At 39.6% G+C, this 17,281-nt stretch overlaps 1 protein-coding gene across 5 annotated transcripts; it reads right to left on the bottom strand.

Annotated features, from left to right (window-relative positions):
• Positions 1 to 791: 791 nt before the first annotated feature.
• acox1 (acyl-CoA oxidase 1, palmitoyl) lies at positions 792 to 17,247 on the bottom strand. 5 transcript variants are annotated; one of them, XM_085354974.1, is made up of 14 exons: positions 17,034 to 17,247; positions 15,729 to 15,888; positions 9,629 to 9,789; positions 8,461 to 8,568; positions 8,245 to 8,364; positions 8,014 to 8,129; positions 7,435 to 7,604; positions 6,887 to 7,049; positions 6,047 to 6,237; positions 5,598 to 5,777; positions 3,487 to 3,592; positions 2,739 to 2,882; positions 2,374 to 2,580; positions 792 to 2,170 (listed from the first exon to the last, which is right to left on the bottom strand). In XM_085354974.1, the coding sequence occupies exons 1-14, from the start codon at positions 17,140 to 17,142 to the stop codon at positions 2,120 to 2,122; spliced, it is 1,986 nt and encodes a 661-aa protein (XP_085211100.1). In that variant the 5' UTR covers positions 17,143 to 17,247; the 3' UTR covers positions 792 to 2,119. The 5 variants fall into 5 exon arrangements, with proteins under 5 accessions (XP_085211100.1, XP_085211099.1, XP_085211101.1 ...); XM_085354973.1 differs by lacking the exon at positions 9,629 to 9,789 and adding an exon at positions 11,787 to 11,947; XM_085354975.1 differs by lacking the exon at positions 9,629 to 9,789 and adding an exon at positions 12,288 to 12,448.
• Between the last annotated feature and the right edge of the window lie 34 nt (positions 17,248 to 17,281).

Consider the following 17,281-nt stretch of genomic DNA (forward strand, 5'->3'; position numbering starts at 1 on the left):
CCTTTCAACACTTAGGGAAAAATAATATATAGAAACCAAAAGATCAGTGTGAATACAGAATTTGCCTCTAAAGCAAAGTTAAGCTTCTTATTCTCCCAAAATATTTCTGCAAATACTTGCGAATATTCATTTAAAGGAACTCCAGGATTTTAGTGTCCAAACAGTTGGAAGTAAAAATAAGATACTGTTGGTCAAAGCCAGAAAATTCTGAACTGTATACATGTCACTCATTAATTTATTTCTCCAGATTTTTGTGGACTTTTTTGGTGGGTTTAAAAAAAACAAACAAACCCACACACAATGGTGATATTTCAGGTCATGTCTTTATTTGCGAACCATAAAAACTGTTCTTACTCATTGAAACATGTTTTTATTTTAGCTTTTAAAAAAAAAAAACAACAAACCTCAAACAGCTTACTCTTATATAGTGATCATTGTGACCGTTTAACAAATCAAAATAGTTTTGTGAAAAAAACAAAACAAATGAAATGCAATTACTTGTGAGAATATTCTGAATTAGAGTCAAGAAGAAGAAAATAAAACTCCTCCCCACCCACAATGACTGCACAAATTAGAAGACCAGTGTTACGAACAACTTTGTCATCAGAACTTACAGCAGACCCAAACCATTAAATACAGGATCGAAACAGAAGGAGTCATGTGATAACATTCTGAATTAATGGTCAGGCACATAATTATTATACAAATCATCATCGTCTACAGCGAGGTTTTAGATTTAAGCTCACTGCCCAGCAAGTCATTTACAAAAAAAAAAAAAAAAAAAAAAAAAAAAAAGTAATTTTACTGCTTTGCAGCATCACTTAAACAATTGCACTCTGAGATAAAAGGAACATTTTAGTAAACAAATTCATTTAGATTTCTTAGATTGAAATATGTTAGAATAAATGAAAAAACAAAAAAAAAAATCCATCCAGACCTTAACATAATCATGCTGAGCATTTACAGATACAGAGCCGATACTGTCAGAAACTGAAGCTTTGAGAATCCTAGCGTGCTGAACTTGATCTTCTCTCAGCCCCAAATTTTTTCCACCGTCTCAAATGTGCACACTGCCTCTCAGCTGTCCAGTGAGCTCAGCTCCTATTTATGGAGCACCAATACGGCGGACTTGCCATGTGACATAATGTTGGTCATTGTGTGGGAACAGATGCGGAATAAGAAATAAGAGAAGAGGCAGACAGATTCACCTTTTTGACTGAAATAAGACAACTGGAGGATTTAGGCAGTTAAAGGCTTGTGGGGACTACAGCTGGTGACGTGGGTTTACAGCCGACTGCAGCAGATGCTGTTAAAAACGGCCACATTTCTGGGGTACAGATGCTGAACATTTGATACTAAAACAAAATCACAGATTTCAAGTGAGCCATCAGTTAGCAGTGACTTTTACGATCATTTTATTACAATAAGTGACTGAAGAATCTCTCTTTATGAAAAAGTTTTTCAATCGAAAATTGTATCTGAAACAAACGGAAGTCTGCCATGTTATTGGTTGAATCTTGGTTGAATCACTGATGTGAAACTACTCCTTAAGCAGTACCATGATTGATAAATGTTATGGACAAACAAAAGCCTCTTCAAATAATTAAGAACAACAGTTTGTCACCCTGATTTTACCATTAGCCGATTGCCCACATTATGTAACAATCAGACATTCTGTACTTGCTAGAAGAGAGAGGGAGAAGAAAAAAGGAAATTTCAGGCATGCAGCAAAGAAATTGAGGGAAAAAAAAAAAAACTGACCACAAATAATACTTTGCAGTAGATGTTCTGTTCAAAAGGCAGGTCAGTCTAAAATTGTAAATGTGTGATTGTTAGTGTTAAAGCTATTCTTCAGGTCTCTCAGTGGGCTCACTTTATCAATTTTCAGTCTTGGTTGCATTTCCATTTCCCTTCATAAGACACATCTACTCACTTTAAATTCCCTTCTCTCACTCTCTACTATCTTATAGGGTTAGTTCGCCATCTACCATGGCCTTAAGAGGGCTAATATTTGAAATATACCAGCTGGTAGCTAGTAAAAAGCCTCATGGGATAGATTAGTACTGTTGAGCCTGCAGAGTCAAAGGGTCCGGCCAGGAGGTGAGGTTCATGGATCAGTTCACAGTTTGGACCGCAGAGGCTTCAGGTACTTGTGGAAAGATTCGTGTACCTGTAGGGAGGGGGAAAAAAAAAGTTGCTGAAATAATGCATTGCATTGTACACAATGATCACACAAACAGGTTTAGTGTGAGGTTGGATTTGCCAACATCTTCATTTTCATATAAAACACACTCGAGTTCCACGCTGCTGATAAATGCAAAGAGCAGCTTAGCATTAACACTGTGACCATACAACCTCGTGGGCTCGACTGACCTCTGTAGCATTGAGGGGGGATTTGCGAGCCCACTCGAACATGTGCTCATAAACATTCCCATCGTATCGTCCCAGGACCGAATTCAGCTTCTTGTCGTGGATGTCAAAGGCATCCGCCAGGGCCACAGCGTTGGGCCTCAGCTGAGCCAGCAGCTCCTTGATTCGACTAGAAATCTGCATCACCTGAGGCACACTCAGCAGTCCGGCCTAGAAAAAGAATTTGAGAAAAACAAAAAACCAAACCCACAACACCAGCAGCTGTAGAAATTTGGATCTTAGATCAGACCAAGCTGAGCAGTAGAAAGAGCCTTGAAACAGCACTGTTGTGCTTATCTGCTGACCACACACATGATGATTTTGCTTACCTGTAGGAAGTCTCCAGAGTTCTTTGTGATGCCATACAGGGTGTAGAGCAGAGCCAGGGTTGACAGCACTGAGTGTACTGCAGTATCAGCAACCTCCCCAAGCTTGTCAGTAAAGAGTTTCACTACAACATAGTGACAGTGGGCCTGAACACAAGAGAGAGAGAGAAAAAAAAAAGAATATACATATACACACACACATATATACATACATACACATACACGGGGCGATCGTGGCTCAGGAGTTGGGATTTCGCCTTGTAATCGGAAGGTTGCTGGTTCGAGCCCCGGCTTGGTCAGTCTCGGTCGTTGTGTCCTTGGGCAAGACACTTCACTCATTGCCTACTGGTGGTGGTCAGAGGGCCCGGTGGCGCCAGTGTCCGGCAGCCTCGCCTCTGTCAGTGCGCCCCAGGGTGGCTGTGGCTACAATGTAGCTTGCCATCACCAGTGTATGAATGTGTGTGTGAATGGGTGGATGACTGGATATGTAAAGCGCTTTGGGGTCCTTAGGGACTAGAAAAGCACTATATAAATACAGGCCATTTACCATACACACACACACACACACACACACACACACACACACAAGAAACAGAAGAACCGAAGATACTGACTAGTAACAAACAACCTCCAACTTTAGGGCAATATTCAAAGGGTGACAGATGTTTTAGATATTCTTTTCAAGTAAAACCTTCCAAGGTTAGTCATAATTTATTCATAAAAAAGGACAATCAAGCAAAATTGAACTTACATTTGAGGCTCTGACCAGGTCAATGGCGCTGTTATTCCAGGCATCCTCCTGACTCTTCCTGCGTTGTAGCTCCTGCTGGATGCTCTTCGCTGCCAGCTCCACTAGACTATAAACACAGAAACATAGCGTGCATTAAGCAACAAAGCCAGAATTACCTCCTTGTGGTTGTAGGTAAACTGCAGTTTTCCATCCCAGTATGTCTAGACTAAAATGTGTACCGAATGCTCTTCAATGGATCAACATTAAAGATTAGCGCTGACCTACAGAGTTGCATACTGAATACAACTAAATGTGAGTACGATCAGTCTTCCCTTTTCGTTCACAATTATAGATCAAAGAGTGTTTCATGTCACACTAAAGTTGACTTTTAACCTTTTGTGATGGAAAACAAAAAAAGATGAGCCCCTCCTATGACAGTAACTAGTGTTTGCATAATAGACTTAATAGATAAATAGCAGGTTTACACCAAAGACTTGGAGGAAGATAGTACACTAGTTAACCTACAACATTCAAGCTTCAATGAATACATCTAAAATTGGGCTTAGACAGGGATTATGAAGTCCTGGATTAAGGCAAGTAAGCTAAAAATGAGGTTTTATGCTGTGAAATAATGATAAAAAAAACAAACAAACAAACGTTTTTGTGGCATTGCTGATGTTATGACAGATACTGTAAGAGCGGTTTCTTCTTTGGTGGTAAACAAAACAAATGCAGGGGTACAAAGAGAGCATTTTACAACTTGGGGAGGCAGAGCAGCCACCAACCTTAAACACAAATTAACTGAATTAGTTTGAGTCCGAAACGATACAGTATGTGCGCCCTTTGGATGAAACGAGAAACTTCCAGGTGCCTCAAATAATCAGAAACACGTGGATTAAGATAAAAAGGGGAGATGAGAGAAGTTGCCTACGCTCCCTGACAAACACTGCTGAGTCCAAGTTAAACCTGCCTCCCTGATGGATTTATTTAATCTTCAATTTAGAGACGCTTTAATCCTCCCTCTTGCAATCGCCTTAGTTAGAGCAGGCAGAAATGTACGACTGAGCAAATGTCAGACTGTGCAAGTCCATTTTTAAGAAACACCAAACAAGCTTTTTAGTCTGGTTCTTGACTAAAGCCTCACCCCTCCCAAGCCTTACCTACCTGCCAACACAGAGTCAGTGTTTGACACCATAACACTCATTTAGTTTTTTCAGATATGTCAACTCCTCTTATGAAAAACTAGCCTTTTACTACTTTCTTTTCATCTGTTTAGTCCCAATACTTTAAGCATCATTTTCTTAATACTATTAAAAAAAAAAAAAAAAACACCACCACACCACCAACAACAACCACCACCACAACAACCACCACCACCACCACCACCACCAACAACCAATTATAAATGCATATTTGCCTTTTAACCCTCTGATGTTTAAAGTTGGACCACATTTAAAAAAAACCCCACACTTCCACCACAGTTGACACTCCTTGCCGGATGGGTTTCGATAATGACAACTGCATATCATGTCACATGCAGGAAATGACCAACAACTGCAGGTGTAAGTCAGACTTGCACTAGCAAACTGAACTATTAAAGAGATCAGTAGTGACGACTGCAAAACTTGTTTTTAAAAAGAAAATACGGTGTATAACATTTAAGGAAGGACAACACTCAGTGGAAACCCATTCCTAAATATGAATGGGAATCAAAAAGCAACTTTGTCAGAGACCATCGTGATCATGGTTCTCAGTTGTGAAGTGGCAGCATGGAGAGGGCATATTTTACCACCCCGACTGCACTTTACTGTGTAGAAATGTTACTATACACAGTAAAATACACAGATTTCTTCTCTGTACACAGTTTAAAATTTTTTGTACACAACTTCTTTTATGGTTTTTCATTTTTCTAATATCTCCAATTGACTTTTCTTCCTGACTTCTTCCTTTTGCTGCTGGAGCGTGAATTTCCCCAGTGTGCAATCCAATGTTCAAGTTCCACCACCTTTTCTAATGTACGAACCCAGAAAACCTGTACAATTCTACTAGATATATAAATATTAAGGGCAAATAAAAGGAAACGGGTAATATTTCATGTAACAAGGTCATCATCTTTCCCACTGCTTTCTTACATGGCTGCTCGGAGTTTGTAGACCTCCGTCAGGCTAGTCAGGTCATTGATGTCAACCACTGTTGGCCTGGCAGCGACGGGCTGTGGCTGCACCCTCCGCACATCTGCTTCGTTCAGGTATGACACAATGCCGCTCAGCTGCTGGCCTGCCTTAGCCTGTTTGTAGCTCTTCACCAGGTATCTGCAGACACGAGTGTTCAGTTTAACAGTTAGATGCGCGAGATAGCTAGCAGCTGCGTTTCTATCAATTGAAAGCTTTACAGAAATATTTACTGTACCTATTAGAAATAAAAGTTAACATATCTTCATTTTTCAACTAACTGCATGTTTTAGTCATCGGTGTGAAGGTGAGTTTATGAACGGAGCTTATATGTTACACCACCAATACTGACACATAATTCAGCTTCAGTAGTTCTCTAATTTGTGGTCTTAAATGTCACTTTGCGTTACCTGGCAGTCTGCAGCATCATGACTGTATTCTCTCCTTCGTAGGTGCAGGTAGGGGTAAACTCAACATAAATGTCCGGCAAGGCACTGCTTCGAGAGTAACCGTGGCCACCACATGACATGCGGCACACCTCGATGGCTGAGGTCGCTTCCCATGAGGTGAAGGCCTTCAAACCCGCAGACAAGGCATGGAGCTGTGAATTAGAGAGCAAAGCAAGTGAAACAGATTAATTCATAGCTATGAATGAATTAAACTTAAGAAATGGGAACAAATATATGGTTCTGAGACAGGCTGGACTGAAAGTAAGTGAAAAAAAAAAAAAAAAAAGCAGTCTGTCCAAAGAAAGAGGACAGGCTACCATTCCACCAAAAACCAGCAACCGTGCCATCAAACAAAACCATATGCGACACAGATATGCTTCAGAAATGTCTGGTAATTGCTTTTCTAACATTTTGCTCAAAATTCCAAACAGATTTGGTTTTTTTTTTTTTTTTTTTTTTTTTTTTTAAATGTAAAGTGTAAAAATCTATTTAAAAAAAAAAAAAAAAAGAAAGAAAGTGTTTTTAAATGTTATGTGATTAATCTGTCCATTGATCATCAGCACAATTCCTCACTTAATTCTCATTCTAGTACACCCCACCCAGCCCCCAACTTAATTTAGACCCTGACCACAGAAGTGGGATCAACAGAGTGGGTGAACTAGTCCCTGAGAAAAACTCCTGCAGTGGGAGAAGGAGGAGGAGGGGAAGGAAAAAAAAAAAGTGTTTTTAAATGTTATGTGATTAATCTGTCCATTGAGCAATTAAGCTTTGCTGCCCCACATGAGGATGGCTGGTCAGTACCTCAGGCATCTCGCTGAAGTCTCCCTGGTTGATGTCTTCAGTAATGCGGTGGTAGGTCTGCCTCATGTACTGGCCAACAAAAGTGAAGGCATAGGCTGTGGCCAGCAGAGGGAACAGCTTGTACTGCTGTGTCTGATAGTCGAGGATCTGAGGCTCTGGCTCTCTGTGCAATAGAAACACAACTTTTTTTTTTTTTTTTTTTTCATGATTGAAACAGTGACGCAGACGAGCGAGACCACCGAGTTTAATGTCTCAGGTCTTTTTTTTATAGTCACCTATGCAAAAGTTGCAGATGTGTCAATCCTAGCTGTTTGCACTGCAGTATACTTCACATCACATACCGCTGGGATTCATTTTTCCTTTATGCTGATATTCGGGCAAACTAGGAACCACTAGTAGAGTGAAGTACTTTAAAGTACTAGTGTAACGTTCAGCCTGTTCACTTGATTTATTTCAGCTCAACTACAAATTTGTTTTTACTCACTACTTTTGAGTCATGAGATGTTTGTGCAAATGTTTGCATTGACAGCGATCAACTGTCCACTGACCCTGGCCGTATTTCAGACTGGTGACGCACGGCACTGTAGCGGATGGCAATGGTGGAGGACTTTGCAAGGGCTCGAGCTGACTCGGCGACAATCATGGAGCGGATGAACACCATGGTGCCGTAGGTCAGCTTAGTACTTGGTGGTTTCACATAGGTTCCATCTGGCTCCACCTGGTGGACAGAGTCATATTGAAGCCCCACTTGAAATGTATTTATTCTGTATCCATATAACCACCAACAACACCAAGTGTCAATGTATATTACCAAATTGAATAAGTATTTTTTGAGTAATTCTTGCAAGGCATTTGCAAATGTAATCCCAATGAGGACACAATTTCTGACACTCATCAGTTAAACCACCACTGTTAGCACAGATTGGCGCTTGATTATAAAATAATCTGCAAGGAGCAAAAGGACAAGAAATGGTTGAAACATGACCAATAACTGTGCATTATTGCAGTAACGGGGTATAATTTCAAGATCAGCAATTCCCTTCCCAAACATCACAAACAAAGAGCTGAGGTAAATTAATCCACTCATGGCGAATCACTGCTGTTAAAAAGACAAACTTTCATTTCACCTTGGCGTATTTCATCAGCATGTTTTCCCGTGGAATTCGTACGTTCTCCAATTTCAGGAAGCCGTTGTCAACCTCATTGAAGCCAAACTTGGGGCCAATGTCGCCAACAACAATACCTGAGAGAGAAAGATAAACAAAGCTAGTAAGAGAAAAAGTGAGATGGACAGAAAGGATGATGAGGACTTACTTTACAAATATCACATTCAGAAAGTCATCACAGACTGTGGTTACCTGGCAGGGGTAAATGTGTGTTCATATCTCTGATGGGTACGATGAAAGCATGCAGACCATGGCAGTTTCCAAGAGTGTAAAGCTGTGCTAACACTATGGCATGGTTGGAGGTTTTCCCAACTAGAAAGAGGGTGAAATGGTTAAAAGCAAAACAAGAAAACCCCACAAACGCTATTCATGATGAAACCCCAGACCTAACGGAGTCAAAACACTTACGTCCTCCGGGCCACCACTTGATGGAGCTCACAGTGGGACTGTTCAAGACAAACTCTTGAGTGGCTGGATCATATGTGGCTGTGGTCTCCAGCCCTCTAAGGTGTGTGCCTGGAGTGATTCAATATGTCAAAGGCCACCAGACACACATGCAGAGAACACAGTTAAAAAGCAAAAGTAGTGCATCACAATGCTGGTTAGACATTAGCAGTCGATCTGATGATTTTTATGCAAAACTACTACTACTGTTAACAAACATGCCTAGACTAAAAATTACATTTACAGAACACAACTTTAGCATCAGAGATGGAAAAAAAAAAATCTAAGTTTAAACTTATAATAAATTGACAGCACATTTGGCCCTTGAGACTTAAAAATGGAGTATCCAGTATAAATTTACTTAAGTAAAATAGCTGAATCCACTTCTCTCCGAGAGAAGCTTGTAGGTGTTTGACAGATCTTAATTTTCAATCACAATTTTAAGATGATTCAGTTCTATGCTGTTTAAGCTGGATTTTACTGGTTTTTAGTTAAAGACATAACAGCCCATGCTGTTAAAGTATAGTAAAGATTATTAGTGAAGACAAGAAAACAAAACAAAAACACAAACCAGATAAGAAGAGCTACTGTGGAACAGGAGGGGTGGCCAGGGAGTAGAACAGCCAGTGAGAAACTACTCAATGTTTCTCTGTGTTTACATTTTTTTTTTAAAGTTCTGAAAGGAAAACTTTACACTTGTCCAGTGGCCCCGTGGACACAGATGTTATGCAAATGAATCATTAGTTTCAAGATTTTTTTTCTCTTTAACAAAGAAAACACTTCCACTGTTAGAGATATACTGGGTGAATTTACCATCATCTAATCTTAAAGAGCACAGTGGTTTAACTCTTACTTTGTTTGCAGCAGTTCTCTAGTTGACTAAATTTACCTAAATTCCTTGAAGTGTCTTTAAATAAACCACTTGTACACCAGCGCATATTTTGGTTGGTGAATATACATATTTGAATAATAAACCAGTGTTGAATGCCATGCGTAAAATAAGCAGCACTAAGTTCTTTCTTACTTTAAATTGCAACCAACCTGACTCAATAGTTTGTGGGAATATCGACAATGAAATTAAAAATGGCATCGTGTTCCTAACTGGCCTACTCTGTTTCGGACTTCATTTTACCGTGGCCCATCTCAGTCTGAGCGTAGGTGCCGATGATCTTTAGGGTCCAGGCGGGCATGAAGAAACGGTCCATTTGCTCTGGGGTGGCCTGGTTGAGTAGTGTGGGCAGGAACATCCCGAGATGAAGATCCAGGGGCTCTGGCCTGTCAGGGTGCACACATCTTGGCCACGCAAGGCAGTGGGAAATGGGGAAAAAAGCAGGTTGTAATGTAGAAAGGGCGAGGAGAAGGGACGCAGATGGTGGAAATGATTATGAAGAGTTTAAGACCACGTTAGCAGAGATGAATGAGAAGATAATGATGCAGTTTTGTATCCGCAGGAAGAATTATTTACAGGAATTGAAATAGTGATGCAAGAATAAAAGACATGTGCACAAGCAGCAGAGAAAGAGGTGACAAAGACAAATTAAAACAATTTGTCAGCATGACATGCATATTGGAATTGCTGATTTGATCATGTGGTGAGAATCTAACTTCAAACTTCATAAATGCCATTTTCCAAAAGTTTGTCTTTAGTAGCTGGATCTACACATTTACCCATACCACTGACAGGGATGACCAAGACTTGAACTTTAGCCTACTCTCAGTTTGGGTTGCTCAGTTGGCAACAACTCAAAGCCACCAAAAATGTTTAGGGGAGTTGAACGGATACATAGATGTAAACTGGACCTGCTTGTTACAACGCTGACAGAATGTATATTAATTAAGTCTAAAGAGATAACTGGTAGTGTTATTTATATGCTCGTTTTGAATATGATACTAGTCACATGTTGGGAAATCAAGTTGGGATGGGGCAGCCAAAGTGGAACATTTAATTATTAACATGACTTTGTAGTTACAAAAACAAAACAAAAAAGGATAGTGCTTTCTTTGGTCCTGAGATCATTTACAATGGACAAAAATTGTTTAATGATTTTTGGAACCCATGGTTAGAGTGTCCTGCAGGCTAAAGAGGAGAAGGAACATTAAACAGTCCAGTCATTGAAAGGATTCAGTGTGTCGTGAAAAAAAATAAACAAAACCAAACAAACAAAAAAAAAAACCCAAAACAAAACAGAAGCAGTTAGTTCCTAAACAAAGGAGCAAAAATGTGCCACCCCCAACTTTAATAAAATAGTGTAGCAGGCAGCAAATTCAAAATGAGCAACTGTTGCCAACACACAGTGCAGAGTTTTTATTTTTTTTTGCATCATTTTCAGTGAATATGGGGTCTAAATCGCAAATTCCAGCAGTCTGATATTAGGAATAGCCTCACAAGAGTGTTAAGGCACCCTTGACCACAACTAAGTGTTCTCTCTAACTGACCCAGTGTAGGCTCAAACCAAACTGAACTGGTGAGTGAATACAGGGGTAAATATTAAGTGCAGCTTTGTGACAGATTTACAAATTCAAAATAACATCCACCAGGCTTTTTAACAGAAAGCCACCAAACAATAGCTGCTTGGCCTACATTCTCTCTCACATAGATTTGCTAATTTCTCAGATTACAAAGAGACATTCAGAGGCCTCATTATGAACTCATGAGCCACAAACTTCTGCAGCTTATAATGCTGCTTCTCTTACTCTTTCAAGACTTCATGAAAAAGACAACTGAACTAGTTTCATGTTTCTAGTTCCCATCATTTCAAATCCACAGGCCAAACAAAGACAGGCCATCTCTGATCAGTTATTCAGTCTTAATTGTTAAAATCATGCATAGAAAAGAGTGCAAATCAGGGGAGCAATCAAAATATACACAAGCTTCATAATCGGGGCATTATCAACATAGAAAGGGGAATGAAAGAGTCAGTGGGAAGGAAGTAGACTTAGAAACTGCTTATGGGAAAGTGTTGATGACATAAAACTAGTTTAATATTTAGGGTCTAAATGGGAACTTCTACTGAAGCTACGCTAATAGCATGGATAGATCTACATGTAGCGTCTTTTAGAAAAGCATGCAAACTGCAAACACAATCATAAGGACACACATGCAACTACTTTGGATTTTCTCAATATTTTGCTTCTGTCAAACACATACAAGAAATTAGAGTTATGGTTTTAAATGTTTTATTCTTTTGCTCAAATGTGACTGCTGATCATTTATCAGCAGAGGATGATAAAGTTTTGTCCAAGGGCCTTAATCAACATTCAGTAAGTTCAAAGCTAAGTCCAGGACTGACCGTGACCCATCTCAGTTTGGGCATAAGTGCCCATCACCCGGTAGGACTCTGCCAAAGGCAACCATTTCTTTTTTTGGTGATGGTCACATTGGCTGTGCAGGAATGGGATGAACATGGCAAAGTGTAGTCCCAAAGGCTCCTGATTGTTGCCTTTGACCATACTGGGTAAAGGGAAGTGTACACAAGTGTGGTTCAGACAATGTTAACTCGCATATTAGACATGGATAATTTGATTACATCCAATTGGAAGTTTTCTACATACATCAAGTTTGGATCTGTCAAACACATACAAGAAATCAGAGGTATTCTTGGTGTTAAACACTTTTCCCATCCTGCTTAAAATGGCATTTTGCCTGGCCTTAGAGATCATTTATTAAACTTTTTTGGGGAAAAATAAAAATTGTAAATTTGAAGTGTTTCAACACAGAATCATTAAGTTTTGTCTAAGGAACTCCAGAAAAATTAAGTTAATTTGTGTCAAAAGCTAAATCCAAGACTGACCGTGACCCATCTCAGTTTGGGCATATGTGCCCACCACCTGGAAGGACTCTGTCAGAGGCAACCATTTCTTTTTTTGCTGAGAGTCACACTGGCTGTGCATGGTTGGAAGGAACACCCCAAAATGTATTCCCATAGCCTCAGGGATGTTGCCTTTGACCATACTGGGTGAATACAAGGTCAGATTTACCATCAACTCAAATGTTAGATGACTGCATTATTTTATGACATCAAGTTTATTTCCTATATAGTGATATTAAGTTTGGATCTGTCAAACATACAAGAAGAGAGAGACACTCTGTTCAACAGTTCCCAGTTTTGCTAAAATAAAACAACCCCAAAATAGTCTCGTCTTCCCCAAAATATAACTTAGATTAAACTCTCAAAAGTTGCAAATTTGAGGCATTTTAGCACAGCATCATGAAGTTGTGTCTAAGGGTCTTAAATAGTCAAGCCAATAAGTTTAAAGTAAATCCAAGAATGACTGTGACCAGTTTGGCCAGATTTTACCAAGTGGAGCAACCCCCCCACACACACACACACAAAAAAAAAAAAAGCAAAAATGCAAGTGAAGAGATCTAACAGTACTCATTTTAAAACAAAGATGCATGGACTTTAATGTACAAAGTGTGCTAATTAGCCAGTCAAAAATAAATATACCCAATGAACCCAGTAAATAACCAAAACAGTGTGTGCATTAGGGCTGCCACAAACGATTATTTTGATAGTCGACTAGTCACCGATTATTTTTGCGATTAGTCGACTAATCAGATCATCATCCATTGGACGTAAAACATACAGCTTATTGCACCAGCAGCATCTGCTCTTATATAACTATCATTAGCTTACAGCTTTAAGTGTTTAAGGTATGTGCTAACTAAAAATAAAGACAAGATGATAGTTTGTTTCAGTGAAGTTTAATAAACTCCTTGCTATCTAAAATATAACAGGACACTGGAGTATATTCTGGAGCATCTCACACTTCTGATAATCAGTTGTCTGCTTGACGTTTATTCAGCTGTGTAAAAACTAGAACTTTAATCTCAGCCAAACAGATTTACTCAGGAACAAATAAAATACTAAAAGAAAAAAAAAAAAAGCCAAACAATAAAATTTTTAAGTTATCTAAGTGACTCATATGTTTAACCTGAGTAGCGAAAGACGGCAGTGGGTTTGAAAACGATTTGCCGGGAGTCCGGTGTTCTCACGGCTCTAGTTAGCCTAGCCCCCGGCTAGCTATCGAGCTAGTGGGTAACAGACGTCTCCGAAAACGTCGGAGCGCTTTTGAAAATATGTGGTGTCTTGATAAACTGAGCAGATATTTGAGGTTTCCACAGCTACATTCCCGCCTGAAAATATGTTAAACGTTTATTTTGTGACCCAGAAAGAATAAGAGTAATATTAAAACTAACTAGCTGCCGCCATTGTTGGAAACTGAGCTGGGCCGTGCTATGAATTCTGGGACACAGCTTCTTCTTCGGGGTTTAACGGCAGCTGGCATCCTTGTACATGCAGTGCTGCCATCTTCTGTTTCAATCCGTTATTACACTCTTAAATCCTACTACATATTCCTGCGTCTTTTGTGATCTTACAAAGCTTCAAACGACGCGTCGACTATTAAATCAGTCGTCGACAATTTTGATAGTCGACATAATCGTGACTAGTCGACTAATCGTGGCAGCCCTAGTGTGCATGGAAATGCAGATTTTAAACATGTGCTTCTCTACAAAAGCATTTAACAATTCAGATGAACTGGAGGCAGTGGAAGGAAAACCAATAGGGAATGTTTGGTTTTCTTTTTTTCTTTTTAAAAATGGGGCAACCCTCTTAGAAATTGCTGGGGACTGTGTGCAGATAAATCTGTACGATCTCTAGACAGATCCAACAGCTCAAGTGAAATACATGACAAACTATTACAGCGATTGTGTAGATAATGAACAAAGAACTTTGCTTACAGTCAGATCCTGACCCATCTGCTTTTTTAATAAGTGGAAACATTTTTACCTGTATGTTATGCAATGTTGCAAGCCAAAGCCCCATTAAAAGCTGTATTTTGGCAGACATTTCAGTACAGCATGCATTATGTGGTAGTGGGGAAATTTTAAAACATTTAAAAATTAAAACAAACAGGTAACGTGTCATGTTGCAGAGCTCTGTGTGTATGCACCTCTGAGAAAAAGGCACAGAGTTGCTCTTGTGCTCTTTGCAGTTTTCATTGTGGATCAATCTCTATGCAGAAATATGACATTCAACCTGAAACACTCCAAACCCATCTGCTCACTGTTCCTCATCAAAATATGACAATAGTCTTCAGTAATATGAGGACCAGAAGAATGTGGGGCTCAGCTCTAAACATGCAGGGTGAGAACTCAGTGACGAGCTACAGATCATTTGGGGATTTTTGACTGTTAATAAATCTGGTCATGTGTCTTGACAACTCAAAGGATTTGTATGAATATGTGCAGTTTACAGTGGAAGTAAAGCTGCACTGCATGGTAGAGCTTTGAAGAATTGAGTTTAAGTAAATGCACACAGCTCATGAAGAAAGCGCACGATACGTGGCAGATTGCTGCCCTCTAACACAATTTTAATCTTTTGCGAACTTTGCTCCAGCTGCTTTTGTTGTTGACTTAGTTGCCAAGACTGGTTTAAAAAAAAAAATCTACTTGATTGGGTTCAATTTGGAGGGGGGAGGGGGGGCTCTTAACCTCCTAGGACCTGGCGTCCACATATGTGAACATCACATTTTGGGTTATTTAGACCAAAATACTAAAATTTGCTCTACAAGGGCCTGATATCCACTTACGAGGACATTATACTGCTACTGTTCTATCGAAATTTTAAACAAATATCCTCATAAGTGGCTCTCATTTTTCTCAGAAACAAAAATTAGGTAAAACTTTTTTTTTTTTTTAAGTAATTCTTTGTTTTTACATTCATCAGGTTCCAATCAGCCCAAATATCAAAGAGAAATTAAAAATGCATGCCGTGGAAGAGTTCGGGTCTTAGGAGGTTAATTAAGAAAACTATATTAGGGCCGTTCATGTAACATCTGTGACACTGTTTGAGATTATTGCTCGGGAACAAACATTGGTTTTCGTTGCTTTGCATATCGCACACGAGCTGACAGAGAAGGTGGGTGGATAATTTGATTACTGTCAAAGTACAGTCGGGGTGTAGTAACATTAACGTACACCACATACACGATACTTTACCTTTGAGCCTCACATCATTTGCTTCATAAGAACATTTCGTTAAGCCTTTTTATGAGTATACGCTGAAATGCACTGAGTGTGATAAGCCCCCCCCTCCCCACTTATACTTCTACAGATGAACAGCATCTACACACAAATGAGTGGATTTAAACATTTGCAGGCTGTTGTTTAATAACAAACCCATTTACTTTAACAGTTGGCTTTATGAGCAGATTCCTCTACCACATACCTCTTATAGTGGTAGATCTCCTCTGGGTCAGCAATACCATACTCTCTGAGCTTCAGGATCATTTGGGCACTTTTTCTAACGGCTTGGTCATAGCGCTCACTGCGGGACAAGAAGTTTGGGTCTTCTTCCTTAAAGTCTGGGTCGCTGAAAACGAGTGACTCTACAGTGGAAATTCAAACATTCATGCATTAGTAAGGCAGCTACTAATTGAACAGGTATGGCACGCTGAAAAGGATGAATCCCACAAATACCTCAAGGCCAAACACATAGTAAGCCTGTTTCACCAGAATTGAGTAGGACACAACCACTCAGCATCCTATAATAAACTGTAAAGAAGTCATTCGCTTAGCAGAATGGTTTTAGTGTCCCCCCCCTATGTAAAAGACAGTAATTACATTTCTAAAAGAGGTCACATGGGAAGCTGGGATTGCTGCAAAGGTAACTCTACACATAAGCTGAGTTCAGTTCTGCTTAATATCAATAACTAATTCTTTCTCTTTATGAAGTTATTGGTGTGATTCTCCAGTCCCATGTGGCCCCTTGGGAAAATTAATTGTTCCCCCCTGTCCTGTGATCCCTGATGACACAAGAAACAGCTTCCGTTAGCTTGGCATTAGCAGTTTATCAGTTTACATGAGAGACACATTAACCTTTACTAAAAAAACACTGCAAATGCCCGTTTATTGATTTCCACAATGCCAAATTCCAGCTTGAATTTGGACATTGGAGTACCGGATGAAAGATTTCACTGTACATAAATATACCTCCATAGTAATCAGTATGCGCCTCAAGTTGTACGTGCTGAACTAACATTACACGGGACGTGTCAGCAGTTTGGGTTCATCTACCGCTGTCCACAATAAAAAAAAAAAAGAAAAAGAAAAAAAAAAGAAGTGGGTTAAAGTGCATTGCTTCAGTACAGTGAAACGCATGAAACGTAATCATAAATATAAATGACACTAAAGCCGAATTTAGATTCGGATCGCATAAAAATCATTGTGGCACAGTCACCTTCAGAAATGCCACTTTAAACTAATAATTCTGAGACTGATATCTAAAACATATAAAAGTGTGTTGCACCCCGGACACTAAAAGTCACCTGCAGGTTATGAGAGCTGCTAACACCTTAGCTAACAGCCGATGGAAACACGGCTGTGCTAACATTAAACTTCTCTTACCTTCACGTGAGTGTTTTTTACTTAAATACAAGTACAGGTCCCATGATCGTATTAAATCAAAACAGTCAGCAGCACCAAACGCGTTAAAATAACATGTTTTGATCAAGGAAGACATTTACAATCTCACCAATTTCTCGCCTTCTTCTGGTCTTTTCTGGGCCACCGTCCAAAATAAAGGTCAGTTTTTCGACGTCAAACGTGGCATTTTTTCTTTCCTTAACGATATCAGGATTCATGGTTCCGTCTCAGACTGGAAACAATACTTACTACTTAAAACTATGAAGCGACCCAGATCCTAAAACTCCTGCAAACTGACGGCTTCTCCTGAATCGGCCTCTTATCCACGCAGGCGCAGAGAGGCGGAGGTAAGCCACG

The sequence above is a fragment of the Diplotaxodon limnothrissa genome, linkage group LG6 (assembly GCF_057381915.1).
Source record: "Diplotaxodon limnothrissa isolate DT_005_m linkage group LG6, D_limnothrissa_male_GT1.1, whole genome shotgun sequence".
In the NCBI taxonomy this organism is placed as follows: Eukaryota; Metazoa; Chordata; class Actinopteri; order Cichliformes; family Cichlidae; genus Diplotaxodon; species Diplotaxodon limnothrissa.

Bases quoted from the DNA above. Each gene is read 5' to 3' on its own strand.
- acox1 (XM_085354974.1), bottom strand. From the start codon at position 17,142: ATGAATCCTGATATCGTTAAGGAAAGAAAAAATGCCACGTTTGACGTC. The intron at 15,889-17,033 runs GTGAGATTGTAA...TTTCCACTGTAG, and splicing joins CAGAAGAAGGCGAGAAATTG to AGTCACTCGTTTTCAGCGAC. The intron at 7,050-7,434 runs GTCAGTGGACAG...TCTATTGCACAG, and splicing joins CAGTCTGAAATACGGCCAGG to AGAGCCAGAGCCTCAGATCC.